Source organism: Medicago truncatula, chromosome 8, assembly GCF_003473485.1.
Source record: "Medicago truncatula cultivar Jemalong A17 chromosome 8, MtrunA17r5.0-ANR, whole genome shotgun sequence".
In the NCBI taxonomy this organism is placed as follows: Eukaryota; Viridiplantae; Streptophyta; class Magnoliopsida; order Fabales; family Fabaceae; genus Medicago; species Medicago truncatula.
The window spans coordinates 37,916,847-37,933,974 of record NC_053049.1 but is presented as its reverse complement, the minus strand read 5'-3'; the positions used below and the strand labels follow the sequence as shown (position 1 = coordinate 37,933,974).

General features: G+C 32.9%; 1 protein-coding gene across 2 annotated transcripts; it reads right to left on the bottom strand.

Moving 5' to 3' along the window:
* Nucleotides 1-6,670: 6,670 nt before the first annotated feature.
* On the bottom strand, nt 6,671-12,422 carry LOC120577333 (soluble starch synthase 3, chloroplastic/amyloplastic). 2 transcript variants are annotated; one of them, XM_039828510.1, is made up of 5 exons: nt 12,264-12,422; nt 9,966-10,207; nt 9,250-9,425; nt 7,236-7,343; nt 6,671-6,821 (listed from the first exon to the last, which is right to left on the bottom strand). In XM_039828510.1, the coding sequence occupies exons 2-5, from the start codon at nt 10,069-10,071 to the stop codon at nt 6,672-6,674; spliced, it is 540 nt and encodes a 179-aa protein (XP_039684444.1). In that variant the 5' UTR covers nt 10,072-10,207; nt 12,264-12,422; the 3' UTR covers nt 6,671. The 2 variants fall into 2 exon arrangements, with proteins under 2 accessions (XP_039684444.1, XP_039684445.1); XM_039828511.1 differs by having other exon boundaries at nt 9,966-10,116.
* Nucleotides 12,423-17,128: the final 4,706 nt, after the last annotated feature.

The following is a 17,128-nucleotide window of genomic DNA, read 5'->3' as shown; positions in this document are numbered from 1 at the left end:
TAAAACAGCAAATGGTTTATTTTTTTTATATTAAGGTGTTCAATCTAAATTACTTTACACTACAAAACTTATAACAAATAAAATTTTACATCAAATTTTTTTCATCTGGATGTCCTTAAATTCATCATTTACATTCATAAAATTTCTTCCATTCCAGAACCCCGAAACGTGAGAACAAAAACATCTCCTTCATTTAAATTTCTTCTTCTTTATTCTTCCATATTGATAAATTCTTGTTTCTTTTTCATTCTTCTTCCCATTTTGATTGTTCAATTTTGTAGTTTCAAACTGCCGCAGTTTTCAATTATAGTGAGAATTGTCGTTGTTTCTAGAACCGTGTCAGATATTGTGACTTATTTTTTTTATTTAAGCAGCCAACCTAATAAAATTTGTTAACACGCATAGACCTGCCTCACTATCAGGAACAACCATTAAGTCCAAACAAAAGAACAAAAACCTCATCACATAACTATTTCAGCAGCAACCAAAAAAATGCAGCAAACTCTCACAACATCACAGCGGCAACACCTGCTAGCAGCCCTCAAAGTACAACGGATGACTTATTCAATTGTTATAATTAACTACCTCACAACAACAACAAAAACAAACCAAAAAGAAAAATCAAGTCAACATACCTGACGTGGTACTGGAAATAACGGCAATTCTCACGATATTTGGAATCAAACGAACGACGACGATTCTCACGAAAATTGAAAATTGCGGCAGTTGAGAACGACAAAATTGAACAATCAAAATGGGAAGAAATTTTTTTATGAATATAACTAATAAATTTAAGGACATTCAGATGAAAAAAATTTGATGTGAAATTTTTATTGTTCTAAGTCAGTCCTGTAGTGTAAATTAATTAAGATTAAACACCTAAATATAATTAAGACAATATTACATTATGGGTCCTTTATCTTACTTATTTGTAACACTTTGATCCTTTATCTTTATTTTTTCCCGTTTAGGTCATTTATCTCTCTAAAAGCACATATACATCTTTTTTCTCATTTTTTTTATTAAAAAATACATAATTTTATTTTTAAAAATATTTTTTATTAAAACTGAAAAAAAATCCAAAAATATGATGAAGACGTTCATCATTTTCATCTTCTTCCTTTGAATCTTCATCATCTTCTTTAAATAAAAAAATCTACTAAAATATATCTCAAAATATCGTGAATTATTGTTATATTCACCTCAAATCTTCTTTTAAACACAAAAATCAAAACCTTAATTTCACAAATGTTGCAAGACGGATGGTGGAAGCTTACTCACTGGCGGAATGGTTAGGCTTTACGAAAGTTAAGATTGTTCTGAAAACAACAAAATTGATGTGCAAAGTTGCTCTCAATTTTAGGGTTATTTTTATGTCGGACTTGAATATTGAGTTAGAAAATAATAATAATAATAATAATAATAATAATAATAATATACAGCATGACAATTTATATAACTAATTTTTTTTTTGTGATGAAACTAAATCTCTTTCTCTACAGGGTTTTGATTTTTGTGTTTAAAAGAAGATTTGAGGTGAATATAATATTAATTTATGATATTTGGAGATATATTTGTGTAGAATTTTTTTGATTCAATGAAGATGATGAAGATTCAGAGGAAGAAGATGAAGATGATGAACATCTTCATCATATTTTTGGATTTTTTTCATTTTTAATAAAAATATATTTTAAAAAATACAATTATGTATTTTTTTTTTTTAAAAATGAGAAAAAGGACATATATGTGCTTTTATAAGAGATAAAAGACCTAAGTGGAAAAAAATAAAGATAAAGGATCAAAATGTAACAAATAAATAAGATAAAGGACCTCTAATGTAATCATGTCTATAATTAAATAAAAATAAAAGTATTAAAAGTTATCATATGATTATAATTGATTCTCTTTTTAGAAAAAAAAATTGACTCATTTATGACATTTAATGTTGTCAATGTATATTACATTTTGATTGGTTCATATCATGAGAGGGTAAATACCCTCTAAACAAGAGAGGATAATCTAAAAAAAAATCTGTTGGGAGTATGAAAAGAAGCTCCTAAATACATTAGAACGAATTATAAAAATATAATATAGTTATATGGTGTAGCAGTTATGGACTTCCTTATATTTATTGAAATAGACTTCCTTAGATCTAATGGCCCTCGTTGTTACAACTATTGCACCATGCAGTTGTTGTATAAAATAAATGTCGGAAAAAAGATAAATGAAGTTGGCAAATGCTAACACCGAAGAAAGAAGACACAATTTGAGTTAACAAAAATAAGTATGGGGGCTGGAGTTGTTCTTCTTGGTGGCGGAAGGTAGGGAGGATTTGGAGGGTGTTGGTGATGTAGGGGGCAGTTGGTTTGACGATAGGGTGCATAGGAAGGTGGGGGATGGTGCTGATACGTTGTTTTGGTCTCATAGGTGGTTTGGTGATGTTCCTTTTAGTGAGCGGTTTCGTAGGTTGTTTGACTTAGCTGAGAACAAAACCATTTCTGTGGCGAATATGTTCTCTCTTGGCCTGGAGCAGGGAGGGGATGGGTGGAGGTGGAGACGTAAGTTGTGGGATTGGGAGGAGAATTTATTAGAGGAGCTTAGGGCTTTACTTTGATGTTTCTTTGTTGCCTAATGTTTCTGACAGATGGTTGTGGTTACCTGACCCTTTGGGAGGTTATGCTGTTCGAGGAGCTTATGATCTTTTAACAGAGGGTGCCAATCCTCTTGTAGACGATGCTTTGGAGCTAGTTTGGCATCATCAGGTCCCCTTGAAGGTCTCGATTTTTGCTTGGAGACTTCTTCGGATCAGTTACCCACAAAAGCAAATTTGGCAGCTCGTGGTGTTCTTCATTCAGAGGCGACACTTTGTGATACATGATGCGGTCATGTTGAAACAGCCGAACATTTATTTTTATTTTGCCCAAATTCTGTTTTATTATGGCAGCAGGTGCGCAATTGGCTAGGTTTTATGGGGGTGGATTCTAATAATTTTCCTGATCATTTGGTGCAGTTTACTTATTTGGCAGGTGTTGGTAAAGCTAAACGTTCCTTTTTACAGCTAATCTGGATTCTATGTACTTGGATTGTGTGGAACGAACGTAATAACCGACTGTTTAATAATGTTGTAACGGATGTCCCAAGGTTGTTGGATAAGATTAAACTGTTATCATTAGGGTGGCTGAAAGCTAAAAAAGTCATGTTTGTTTTTGGTACTCGGATGTGGTGGTCAAGTCCTATAACATGTTTAGGAATTGGCTAACCACTGCTAGATTCTCTTATTTTGGACTTTGTAACACTTTGTATCTTGTAGTAGTTTTCTAGACACACCTTGTGCTTGGAAATTGCTTTTGTTGTGATAATATAATCCCATTTTGATTTGTTAAAATAATAATAATAATAATAAGTATGGTGAAGCACATGCAAATGAATCCAAGTTTGAGACCATGTGAAAGGTTAAAGAATATCAAAGAAAACTTCAAAATAATGATCAACTTTATAGAACTTTATTAAAAGTGATTTGTTGTAAAAATGGAAGTATGTTCATTATTCGCTCTGTTCAATGCGGCATGTCATTCATCTTTTGCCCGCTTTCATTCAATATAATCTGGCGTATCGTGTAATTTTTCTTTGTTATTAATTATCTATTGCATGACATATATTTCATAAATGAGAATAATAATAGGATAATACTTAAGTGTGCGAAGATAAGTGTCGCACAATCCACGCGAATGATGTGTAGCATTAAGGACCGTTCGATATCTTTCTTTCTCATTCATTATTTGAGCTAAAATGACAAAACTAATCCTTGAAATAAGCCGTGGGTGCCATATTGTTACCACCGCTCACTATTCAATATGCAAATTTTGCCCCTCCACTGATTGAAAACAAAACAAACAGGTTGCAGAAAGGCTACAAGTGGTGGCAGTCTAGCAGCCATCCAAAGGTTATCAAAAAATGAGTCCTTACTACCAATTCCATAATAGAAATATTATATTTTGACCATTTTTTTTAATAAAATTTAACCTTAAATAATGAGTTTGCACGTTAAGCTACTTATTCGTGTACTATGTGCGAAAAACATCTTCGCACTATTTAGCATTGCTCTAATAGGATAATACTTAAGTGTGCGAAGATAAGTGTCGCACAATCCACGCGAATGATGTGTAGCATTAAGGACCGTCCGATATCTTTCTTTCTCATTCATTGTTTGAGCCAAAATGACAAAACTAATCCTTGAAATAAGCCGTGGGTGCCATATTGTTACCACCACTCACTATTCAATATGCAAATTTTGCCTCTCCACTGATTGAAAACAAAACAAACAGGTTGCAGAAAGGCTACAAGTGGTGGCAGTCTAGCAGCCATCCAAAGGTTATCAAAAAATGAGTCCTTACTACCAATTCCATAATAGAAATATTATATTTTGACCATTTTTTTTAATGAAATTTAACCTTAAATAATGAGTTTGCACGTTAAGCTACTTATTCGTGTACTATGTGCGGAAAAAATCTTCGCACCATTTAGCACTGCTCATAATAATAAATATAGTCCATAAATTTTATGAAAATAATAAGCAGTCTTAAATTATATGTAGTCTTCCAATTTAGTTCATAAAGAATACCAAAAATGCGTAAATTATTTCGTCTCTTAACACCTAAATAGCATGGACTCAATTGACAAAAATGTGTATATTTACACACTTTAGAGATTAAATTGAAGAGAGTGGTATCTTAAAGATTAAATTGACAGTTTATTTAAAGAGTTATTGTAATTATTTGTTTCAAAATAAATGTCATTTTTACTTTTCGACGTGGATTTCATCATTATTCTTTCCAATTCGGTCATCTAAAAAATACTATATACATACACTACTCTCAATCTCAAAGCATTATATTTCGGTTTGAATTTATGATGGTAGAAAACATAAAAAATAGTAAATAAGGTTAGTTTAGTAAAAAATTCACGTCTTTAAACAATTGTATTTTTTTTAGGGGATAAAACAATTGTATTGCATTTCTCAATTTATGCAAAAAAAAAAGATACCTTAAACGACAATAAGGAAAAACAACAAGATCTGTAAACAAAACCAAGAAAAACTTGACACCTTCTGGGCAAATCAAAATGAAAAAATTGAGGAGACTGTTGATTTCAAAACTCATTATTTTCTCACAATCACCGCACCCTTTTGCAAATCAAACGTTTCCAATCCCAAAACAAAAAAATTACCATTCTACTGATTCGCCAAATTCAGAGGATTAAGCACATAGTATTTACTACATTCATCCATGATCATCTTTAAATAAAAAGTACATGTATAATTGTATATGCTTATATTTCTTTTATATCAAACTAATGTAATCATTTTATGTAAAATATAAATATAATAAAACTGTGAAATTGTTTTTCAACATCAATTTGAAAGACAACTATTTAAGGTAGATTTGTAATTTGTTTTTATTTATTATTGGCTTGTAAATATGAGTACACTAATCTGGAGAAATTCATAAATGCAAGAGAACAACTTAAAAACGGTCCAACATTAGAAAGTACACTTACTCGAAGAAAACACAATTTTTGTTTAGGTGTACCTTCCCTTTTAGATTTATCAATCCAAAATACATGTGAGGCGTAGGAAAATAAGCTCCCAAATAACATAGGATTATGGCAACCATACTCCCTCATTAGCCAATAAATTGTGTATATGAAATACAAACCTTTGTTTTATTAGATAAGATATATGTTAGTGGAGTCAATTATGTTTGAATCACACTAAACTAGGGTTTAAAATATGAGTTTATATCCTCTTAATTTTCTCTGAAAATATCTTCATTGTTTTACTCTTCATCACTATTTTAATGACATTAAATTTTATGGAACTACTATTTTTGGGAGGAAACCCTCTTCAGCCGCCGCCACTGCGCTGTATTCCCACTTGTTACCCCTCGCTGTGTCGCTTTTCTGCCCACAACACTGGTAAAGTCTCGTGCAAACAAAAATATTCGCCTACAAGTGCATCTACGAGTTTATTTACTGCACAACAATGTTGAAAAGCTGGAACCAAAACTTGATTTGGATAACATGTCGCCAACATTCCTCTTATCACCAAATTTATTCGATCTGTTAATTATTACATTTTAATGAACATATTATTTTATTTGAAATTCTTTTATCATCTGCTTGCTTCTCTTCTCTTGTTCAACAACTCTCATCAAAGCTCAATCTCTCAGCATATATACTAAAGCTATGAAATGCTTACCTACATTATTGTGTGCCGATAAAATAATGAACAAGAGGCTGGTCTCTACAAATGATGTCTGTCACCTTGCTGTGATCTTTTCACTAGGATTCATTATGTGCACTAACTATACTTTAGGCTAAAGCTGTACAAAAGGGATGAATCTTAATTTGCATGACTTCCCGCTCATTAAAATCTCATTCCAACTTGCGTGCTGCATGGTAAAGTTCCAAATAGTCGAGAGCAGGCCGGTTCCAAGACCAGTCTTGCTCCATTACCAACTTGTGTACTTATTAGTAGCGGACTAACCATAAAAGCTTACATTTTATCTCAGCATGGCATTACTCTAACCTAGAAAATTGATAGACAATTAGGTATTTTTTTTAAAAATAAAAATAAAAAAATCAACACCCTGGCATAAAAGAATCAGTTATTTTTAAGTTTGTAAGAAAGAGATCAAGATCGAGAGCTTATACCCATTCTGAGGCTCCAAGAAGTAGACAGAGAGGCCTTCGACCTTTCCGTGCCATACTTTTATTTCAGTCCCACTCCAGAAATAGCTTTTGTGAAATTGAAAGTCCTTTACCTGCATCAGAATTCAGTTGATCAACAGATATGAATAACATTAACTAAAACAAAAACAAGAAATCTGCATTTTTCCCACAAAATGCTACAGAAAATGCTCGACAATTGTATTCATGTCTTTTATGAGACACTTAAGCAGGTGCTCAACAGCCAAATATTTAGAAATGTTCTCAACATGCCATGCATTTCCTGCAGATGCAAGTCAAACGATACTTGAATTTCCACTACTTTGATTATCAACAAGTTACACATTGAAAGTTGAAACTCAAACAATATTATATTTTTATAATAACAACATCGGTGTATTCGATAGAGTTAGGAAGGGATTAGAAAACTCATGAATTAAGGAACATACATTAAATATCTAATGCAGGGTAGAGGATGAAATATAAGTGTGACAAAAAAAGAAGCTTACATTGCTAAGGTTCAAGCAGTCATACTTTGGAAGGATGATATCCACATTGTGATTTAAATCTTGAACTGCTCGGGATAGACTAGTAACAACATCACCAAGGCCTCCAACCTTTCAAAAATGAACACCATCAGAAACAGAAAAAATATGTTAAAATAACTCTCAAATGTTCTCTGCATTAATAATATAATAACAAGTGTCATCCAGTTTGAGAACAAAAAAATGCCATAACAACTGATGAAAGGGAACAACTATCTTTCAGAAAAGCCAAGCTATGTGAGGATGCAATTTAATCATCTATATTTAATCAAACTAATATAGTATGCGACCTATGATTTCGGTATTTAAAAAATTTATTTTCGTAATTTTTTTTGTAATAAAGAAATGATGCTGGGGTTCTAACAAAACGAGTACACTCTCCAACAAAAAATGGTTCATGACCTTTCCAGATGACCACACTAGACTTTGTTGGGTGTTATTGTTGGAAAAATCTAATGCTAGTCAAATTCTAAAGATGGAGCAGATTGGTGGGGAAGCTGAATTACCTAACTATCACTAATCACTATACATGATATTGTTTCTCCAGTAAGTTAGTTTATGTCTTCTCCTACTGAAACTCATTGACAAACACTAATCCGCATTGTTAAGTATCTGAAGAATGCTGTAGGAAAGGGAATTGTGTACCAAAACCATGCATGGTCATGTGAAGGTGGATGCTCTTTTTATTCAGATTGTGCAGGATCTCCTGTGGACCGGAAGCCTATACCACAAAAGATATTGTGTATTTTTGGGAGGTAATATGATACCCTAGAAAAGTAAGAAACGAGATATGGGGGCAGGATTTAGTATAAAAGCGTAGTACAGGGCTATGGCTCAAATTACATGTGAAATTGTGATGAGATGCCATTTGGCAATACTTGTCAGGTGAAATTGTGGTGTGGTAACCAAGCTGTCATACATATAACATCAGACACAGTTTTTAATGAAAAAACAAAACACATTGTAGATTGTCACTTCATCCGCTAGTAGGTTTAACAGAAACTTATATCTACTTAATTCCAATGTTAGGACAAGTGACAATAGTGGATTTGTTTACAAAAGCATTGAATGGAGTGCGCAGTGATTTCATTTGTAACAAGCTTGGTTTGATTAGTCTACGCTCCAGCTTGAGAATGCGAGTTAAGAGTTGTTATATCAAGTTACTAGGGTTTCGGCTTACTCTCTTGGTAATATAAATATGAGAGGGTCACTACACATTGTACTGTATCCCGTAACAGTGTTCTCATATATCCTCTCTTTCTACTCATTATCTTTCTACATGTATTATCTCTTACCTTTCTCTTTTGTTTTTCTTTCCTAAGTTGTAGCATACTGGTTAGTATTTACTAATCAACTCTTCCTTTATATTCAATCATTGTATCTCTTCACGAAAATAAGAGTAGTTATTGTTTCTTAACTAAGATTGCACTCTTTTAATTTTGGCCTCTCTTTTTCTTCCTACTATCATTGAAAATTAAATAATTGGAGAGATTACAGTAACAATGCAACAAACTTCTTCAAATAGAAATGTTAGCTTGCATAACGAGTGGAACAAGAAATCACTGTAAGAAAAAATGTGAAGTGGAAATCTTAAAGATCAACTATAGATAAGGCAGCCTCTTTAAATTTTAGGGTTAATAGTGTTTTTCACCCCCGTAATATATGTCATTTCCGATTTTCGCCTCTATAAAATTTTCGGTTTAATTTGCATCCTCGTAAAATATATTTTTTTTCCAGAAAACACCCTTAATAGGCCATTCAAAAACCAAAATTTCTTGAAAAAAAAAATCTGAAAATGGCCTATTAAGGGTGTTTTCCGGAAGAAAAAAAAAATTTACGAGGACACAAATTAAACCGAAAATTTTATAGGGCAAAAATCGGAAATGACATATTACAGGGGTGAAAAATACTATTAACCCTAAATTTTATGATTTCCTAGAGTAACCAATTTAATGCTCCATGCAATAGGTTAGCTTACCTTTGCAATTGGGGCCATTTCAACAGCAATATGAATGATATGCAAAGGAGGTTCCTTCACAATGCTTCCAAAAACAGGTATGTGGTAATCCATTCCAAATTTGTTATCAAAAACTCCACCGTTTTCACTCTCAGAGAATACAAAGTCCATCATGTATGCATCCAGTGGAACTTTAACTGCACAATCATAAAATCATCAAGCTTCTTCAAGATTTCCTGGTTGGAACAACATAATTAGACTTAGTGCCAAGTTGAATAATGCCAAATTTACAAAAGTATAGTAAAATTGTCCATCATGAAAAGCTGTTTCTAATCTGTTATACACAAGTTGTGGATATAAAATCTAAATTCAACCATAGTTGATATAGATAATAAACTGTGTGCAGCTTTATTCATAATATTTGAGAATATGAAGTATATCAGCGCTCAAATCCAAGGCCGGTCTACAGCTTAGGACAGATGCTATCATTTTTTGTCTCCTTTAACACCGGTAATCTGCTAACCAGATTATCACATCATAAATGGTGATAACATCCAAAGTATTAATGCAATATGTTTGGAAGAGAGATCATATTTTACAAATAATACCCTCTGATTATCATTTAAAAATAGAATAAACAAATTTAACAACCAAATAAACATTATTATCCTTGATATTGCTAATTGCCATAATACTATGGTACAGTCATTTTTCGAGTATAAACAAAAGAGACTAACCTGATGTTTTGACGTGTGTGCCATTCTCTTCTCTGAGGTGGCAATGGACCATTACGATGAGACCAGCGATTAAATGAGCCTCTAAACCAAACTTCAGGTTTGCCATTCAGATTTGTATTTGAGGGGTTATAAAACACTGTCACTGTACTCCCTGCTTGAATATCAAGAGGCTAAGTGAAGACGATGTGCTTTTGAGATAGCAAAAATGATTTCAAAGTTTTCATTCGTGCTGTTTTTTCAGCCTACAGCATGAACAGAACCAAATAAACAAGATGAGTATTCAATAGCTTGAGTATCTGCTAATCTTTTTTCTTCCTAATAGTGACAAATAAAATTTAGTCAAACAGTTAAAGGTATCATTCTAAACCACACAGTCATCAAAAGAATTTCAACTATCAACCTAACCAAAGTAAAAAAGGTGAACTAATAACGATTATACATCATAAGAAGACCACCAGACCCCAAGTTGGTCCAAAGTCACACTATAACATCCTTTAACCCATTCGACAAAGTTATATGTTGGTTTTCAACTTGTGTCGTCACATTAGTCCTCAAATAACTCCGGTCACCAAATTAATCTCCTCAAAGATCTAAAACTTTACCACAGTAGTCTTGCAAAAATACCACTAAATAAGTCTCTCAAAGGTTTAATTCACAAAATTCATCATAAATGTGTAATTTTCTGTCACCACTTTATCTTTGGCGTGTGTTAACTAATTTAATAACAAAAAAAAATTAAGGCTGATGCAGTGACGTTTCAAAGTTAAGGAACTAACTAGGCAACTAAAGTTTTTTGGACATCTTCTGTAGTGAAATAACTTAGGAGGACCAACTTAATGAGGGTTTTCTCTAAAAGACCACGCTACTACAATCATTCCGGTGCATTAAGGTGCACAAGAAAGAACACAAACAATTGAAAAATATTATTAGATTTTTATATAGGGCCAACTCATCCTTACAAAACCGACTTGTAAGGTGAGTCTGTCACTCTTTATAAACTATTTTCAGGCCTTATCTGTTTTTCAATGTGGAACTTGGGTTTTTCCCAATACAATCTCTCACACTCATAATAACTAGGCCTGGTGCATGGAAAACATGGTAGGTAGCTCGAACATATAAGCCTTGATACCCTATTAGGTTCTTATATTTGATCCATAGTCGTCAAAGCGGAAACGCGGCGCGGCCACCCCAAAAATTGACGCGGCGCGGTATGCGGGCGCGACGCGTGCACTATTACATGACGCGGACACTAATATATTTAATATTAAAATATCATACTATACAAAAAAATATACTAAAATACCTTAAATATTACTCAAAATTTATGAAGTATTCATAATTTGAAATAAAATAATATTAAAATTAAGAAAAATAATTAATAACCAATAATATTAACTATTAAAATAATTTGTCAGAAAAATAACTATCAAAATATATATGAACTAATATATTAAATATACAATTCTTTTTTGAAAGAATATCAAACATAAGGATCATTAAGGCTTCCTTCAAAAAATTAAGGCTAAAGACAATCAAATCATTTGAAAAAGAGAGTATAGTTAGGAAATTACCGTTAAAAATAAAATTCTTGGTAAAGATAAGCATTAAAAACATTGTAACCAAAAAAAGCATTAAAAACATTAAAATAATATTGAGAATAGCAAGCAATTAGCTGGCACATTCATTGTATGACTTTTCAGCAAGCAATATGGGTCAACGAAATCATAAATAAGCATTTATTTTAATTTTTATAACCAATAATGAGGTGAAGTGAGATCTGAAATGAAGAGAAGAGAAGAGATGAAGTGTTGATCTGACATGAAGAGGTGAAAGAGATGAAGAGATGAGATGAAGTGTTGTTTTGCGATGGAATGAAGAGAAGAGAAGAGAAGAAGCGGCTGTGTTCTACGATGGAATGGATGAAAGAAAATAGGGCTTTGAAAATGACAAAATTAATAACCCTTCTAACGTTACTTAAGTAAGGAATAATTTCGTAATTTTGTTTCGACCTGGAAAAGCCGCTCCACGTAAAGCGGCCGCAAAACCTGATTTTAGACCGCTTTTTCCTAACGCGCGGTGCGGTCGCGTTCTAACGCGCTAGGCTGTTTTCAGCCGCTCCGCGCCGCGTTAGGCTGCTATTGACAACAAAGATTTGATCTAACTCAACCTTACAAAACCGGCTTGTAAGTTGAAGGGCAGCACTTTTAATAAAATTCAGAAATTATCCTTTTCAATGTTGAACTTGGGTTTCACCCAATAAATGCTACAACTTGGAAGTCATCAAAGGCAAGAACAAACCTTTGCACGTATAGCTTCCTCTCTCAACTTTCTCTCCTCCCGAAGTTTTTGGTATATAAGTTGCTCTTCCTCAACCCAATATTGTGCGTCAGGCGTAGCCAAAGGGACAATGGCATGGAAATCTAGCTTATGGTTGTTATCTACACAGCTGCATTTTGAGGTGGACCATCGGCAAAGACCCAATCCAGGACAAGAGCTTGGTCAGGTACAACAACTGCATAAAACATACAGTTGATAAGAAAAAAGTGTGTTATACTTCAAATAAGTCCAAAAGAAAAGATTAAGCATTTATCCGCCATCTTGACTAGTATGCTTTTGCTGATAATCAAACAGACATTGATCTAAAACTGCTTGAAGAGTTGATGAGGTCAGTTTAACCCTAGTCTACAAGAAAAACATTTATTGTTTCTTTTAGGAAGTTCATCTCTTCCTCTCTCTATGAAATGCTAGCCAAACAAATGCACACACGGTACAAACCCACGGCAATGAGTAGCACGAAGTGAGAATTTAGACCTTTATGCACTTCGATTTGAGACACCGGCATAAAAGACAAAAAAATTGTGCTGGTGTCAAAAACAAAAAAGTAACAAATGCACAACTTCTCTCCTCTTTCTCTCTTTGATGTCTCTCTCTTCTACATTTCTCTTGTATCAAACAGAGCGAATCAATTTTTCTTTTTCATTTAAATAATTTTATTGTAATATTTTCTTCTCGATACATTTAAGTCGCCAAAATCTCAAAGTTAAAGAATTCATTTCTTAACGATGGGATGCAAGTATTTTAAAGGAAAATGTTACATGAACACCCTTTATTCGTACACCTCATTATACACCCTATGTATTAAGGATATTTTGGTAAGTTCATCTCACAACCACACTTTATCTTCTATTTGTGTGGGGTACAGGTTGCCACATGTCAGAATTTTGTGTGGGTGTAAATGGTGTATTGTCACATGGGGTGGTACATATATCACCAATCTATTTTAAATCACTTCCTCGCCTATTCCTATTGACACTGAATCCCTATAGTTTTCATATTGAGAGAAATTTACTGATAAAAAAGTCATACGATAAGGACTAAGACTTTTTTAGTTTAGGATACAAATGCATTAAAGCATGTTTTTACGTGAATGAAATATAATATACTAGAGTCTAAAGTTGTATAAAATAAAATGAAAAAGACATAATATATTACTAGAAGAAGAATAGGTGATTTTTTTTTTTTTTTTGACAAAAGGTGAATTATTAGAATCCAAATAGCATACATAAACCAATGTATGATTGAACTGTACAATGGTTCGACTTTTGATCTGATGGAAGGGTGAGAAGCAATAATAAATTATTGACTAGAGTGAGAAAGGAAAGGAAAATTTTGATGGAGAGTTTTGTATTCAAATCTTCAATGAAATCATTAATATATGGACGTCTTAGTCACAGTCTTTTGAACTAAATTAATGAAAATATGAAGGTGGAAGCATGAAAGGTGAAATATTTTATTTAACACATAATTTTTCAATATCCTTCTTTTTATTGATTAAATTTCATTCGGATATCACCAAATTAAAATAGTCTCATACAAATTTGGTTAATTTGCTGGAATTCGTTCTAATCTACTACACTCACTCTCTGTTTCTAAATATAAACAAATTTTAATTTGTAGGTTCATTCAATTAATGATATATGTGATTCATAATATAAACCACATACATCATTAATTGAATAAACTTAAAAAGTAAAATTTGTTTATATTTAAAAACGGATGGAGTATCAATTAAATTAAGAATTTAAGAATAAAAATGAAAGATAAACTAGATATCCCTATTTTGCCCTTTCAGAATTCTTCATTGTGTTGTGTTAAAATCATGTCCTTCTTTTGTGATATCACAATGTTTACCAACTTACACAATCTTTCAACAATTTGCAGTAATCAGTTTTTCTTCTTTGATGTGATGAAAATCTTCTTTTTCAATTGTCATATATGAAAGAAATCAACTTTTTTATTAATCTTGTTTACTCCATCCATGTTTCTATCTTTTTTGTCATTTCTTCCACTACATCTTTCTTTTTCATGTTTAATTTTATTATTGTATCAACAGAACATAACTGTCACGTTTTCATAAAAGTGTCCGTTTAGTTTTTAATCTCATTTGGCTATTTTGTATTTGGGTCATTTAGAACAAACGGAATGCTCGGGTGTTTATAAGTCCTCGTCATAACAACTTCTAGATAAAATCAAGATTCAGTCTTTTTGGTTACTAAAAGCAAAAAGGCACAATCTTACTTTTAACTATCAATTATGGTGGCTAAACTCTCTACATTGTTTGGGAATCTTTTTGTAACGGGTTTGTCTTTTTGGTTCTTTGTTACTGCTATTCTTAGACTCAGTCTCTTGATGTAACTTGATTTTTTTCTAATTTTTAGACACTCCTTGTGCTTGAAATTCCAAATCGGTGATTTATAATATTTCATTTTAACTTCTTAAAAAAAACATAAATATCACAAATATTATTTTTCTCTTCTAATTTATCAACGATATCATCTTTTTATTTACTAACTAAAACAAATCATAAACAAGCAACACGAAAAAGATAAAATTGACAGTATTTCTAAAATAGTGTATTTCTCCTTCTCCCTATTTAACCGAAAACTACACTACACATTTTTTTTCTCCCTCTTACATGAAATTACACCCTCACTACAATCAAGAAACTACACTACACACTCTCCTTCTTCCTCTTTTTTTTTTTTTTTTTCATGGCAACTGAAACTAAAAGTGTACTTGTTGAAAGTGCTTATGTGGTCGGTTGTTCCGGTTGAGTCGTTGGTGGTGTTTGTGGGTGGCTGCCTTTCGTCGCCGTCGTCGTGTTGTTCGCTGTTTGGGCCTTCGTGAGTATGGTATGTGTTTTCTTAGCTCTTGTTCAGCAGAGTATGTGGTGGTTATAAACCCGTAAGGGTTTGTTCGTTTAACCCGAAAGGGTCTGGTTCTTGACGTATTAAACTCATCCCTCGATCTAAGTTTTTACGCGTTGTTTGTTCGAAAGAGCATTTATGCCTGCTGTTGATTCAAGAGGTTGTTGGCACTTGGATTGGTTCCGTGTTGACGGCCAATCCATTCGCCTATTTCAAAACTTTAACTATTTTATGCGGATGTCCACTTTTCACGCTTTTTTTTTGTAACCTGGTTTCACGCCCGTACGCGGGTTCGCTGGATTGCGTCAGTGATTAGTGTATTTTTGTTAGGATAGATTAGAGTTGTACCACTTGGACAGATTTATCACGATGTATTTCAGATTTATATGATTATGATTGACAGGAACGAAAAGAACAAAAAAATCACACGTCAGCAAAGTGAAAGATGTAGATTTAAATGTTGATTTGCATTGTTTAAACCATAGAAGTTGATGAAGAAGAAAAACAAAGGAAACGGACATGATTCTCACCTATTATCTTAGGAAAGTAAAACTGAGAAGGAAAAATGCTATTTTTCACAAAGTGAACTGGTTGTGTTGCTCTCGGCACAGGGTGGTTGACCCGGAAATAGCAAGATGGAAAGAACAACACTGTGTGGGACTCTTGCTTGCAGGAAAGGTGAGGCGAAAATGAATTCGTCAACAATGGTGTTAAACACTCGCTGTAAATACATCAACTCTCAAGGGAAAGAACACGCGGTGTGGTGGGAGGAGCTTCGTTAGACACTCACGTCAAAGAATGTTCGACTACACGCTTGTGATAATATATACCGATTATAAAGAGCGCTTCCTCTAGTTATTGACCATGGCAGATATACTGCAAATATTGCAAAGATGCATATGAACAGATTTCATATACATTTTGTACATAACAGCATCCTTGTGATACAATGCAATTTAGTGTTCCAATCTAAAGAAATTTTACCAACACCCTCACCTTGAGTGAATAGTTATTAAATCCCAACTCTAATAATTCTCTTAAATTCTAACTCTAATAGTTCTCTTGGAACTATCTTAGTTGTATTTGCACCTCTGATCACAGAATTGAAGTCAAATCATTCTTTATCTCACCAGCTACTTTGAACCCTTCTTAATTTCAGTATAATGAACTTATTGTAAGTTAACTGTTTTGCTATTATAGTCTAATAAAATTTCAGATACAAACTTTCAACCATCCTTTCTAATTTGTTTTGGCCTTAGTGTTCTCTAGTATTCATATTTCCTACAGCTCCATCATAGAATTTGTGAACAAAAATGTTTCTGGTGTCGAAATCATAAGGACATTGACTCAACCATCCTTTCTTTAGGCGCTAATTTTCCAAGGTCACATAAGAATATTGTAGTGTACCAGCTTTTGGTAGTATAGAGAAAAAGAAAGGAAATGTAGTAAGAGTAAAAGTGAGAGAAATAACTGTTAGGCTAACTAACTAACTTCCTTCCATAGTTTTCTTGTGTATAATTCCACGGTGAAACTTGGCACATTCACTTCACCGCAAACTATCACTCATCATAATAGTCATTTAGATCCATTTAGAAGGTCACTCATCATCTAAGGGTGCTCATAGTCATTGCACTTGATATTTAAATATTTGGATCATAACAAATATGTAACGATTCTAAGGATCATAATAAATATTTGGATCATAACAAATATTTGGATCAATCAAAGGATTGCTCAACAACTTTTTCATCTGCTCATATAACTTGATTTCAAGGAAACAACGTTAACAGAATACCCTCAACTACTTGCTTACTAATTACTACGTACTGGTATGTGTTACTCCATAAGACAGGAATTATGCAATTATTATATCTAATTACTTAGATACATGAATATCTTTAAGAGTCATTATAGAGACAAAAATCAACATTTGTCGAAGTATCAAATCAAAATTAC

What these genes read in the sequence shown, in the direction of transcription:
- LOC120577333 (XM_039828510.1), bottom strand. Translation starts at nt 10,071, where the DNA reads ATGGCAAACCTGAAGTTTGGTTTAGAGGCTCATTTAATCGCTGGTCTC. An exon ending in CACACACGTCAAAACATCAG is followed by an intron (nt 9,426 to 9,965) that starts GTTAGTCTCTTT and finishes ATGATTGTGCAG; the next exon opens with TTAAAGTTCCACTGGATGCA. An exon ending in AAATGGCCCCAATTGCAAAG is followed by an intron (nt 7,344 to 9,249) that starts GTAAGCTAACCT and finishes CATTTTTGAAAG; the next exon opens with GTTGGAGGCCTTGGTGATGT.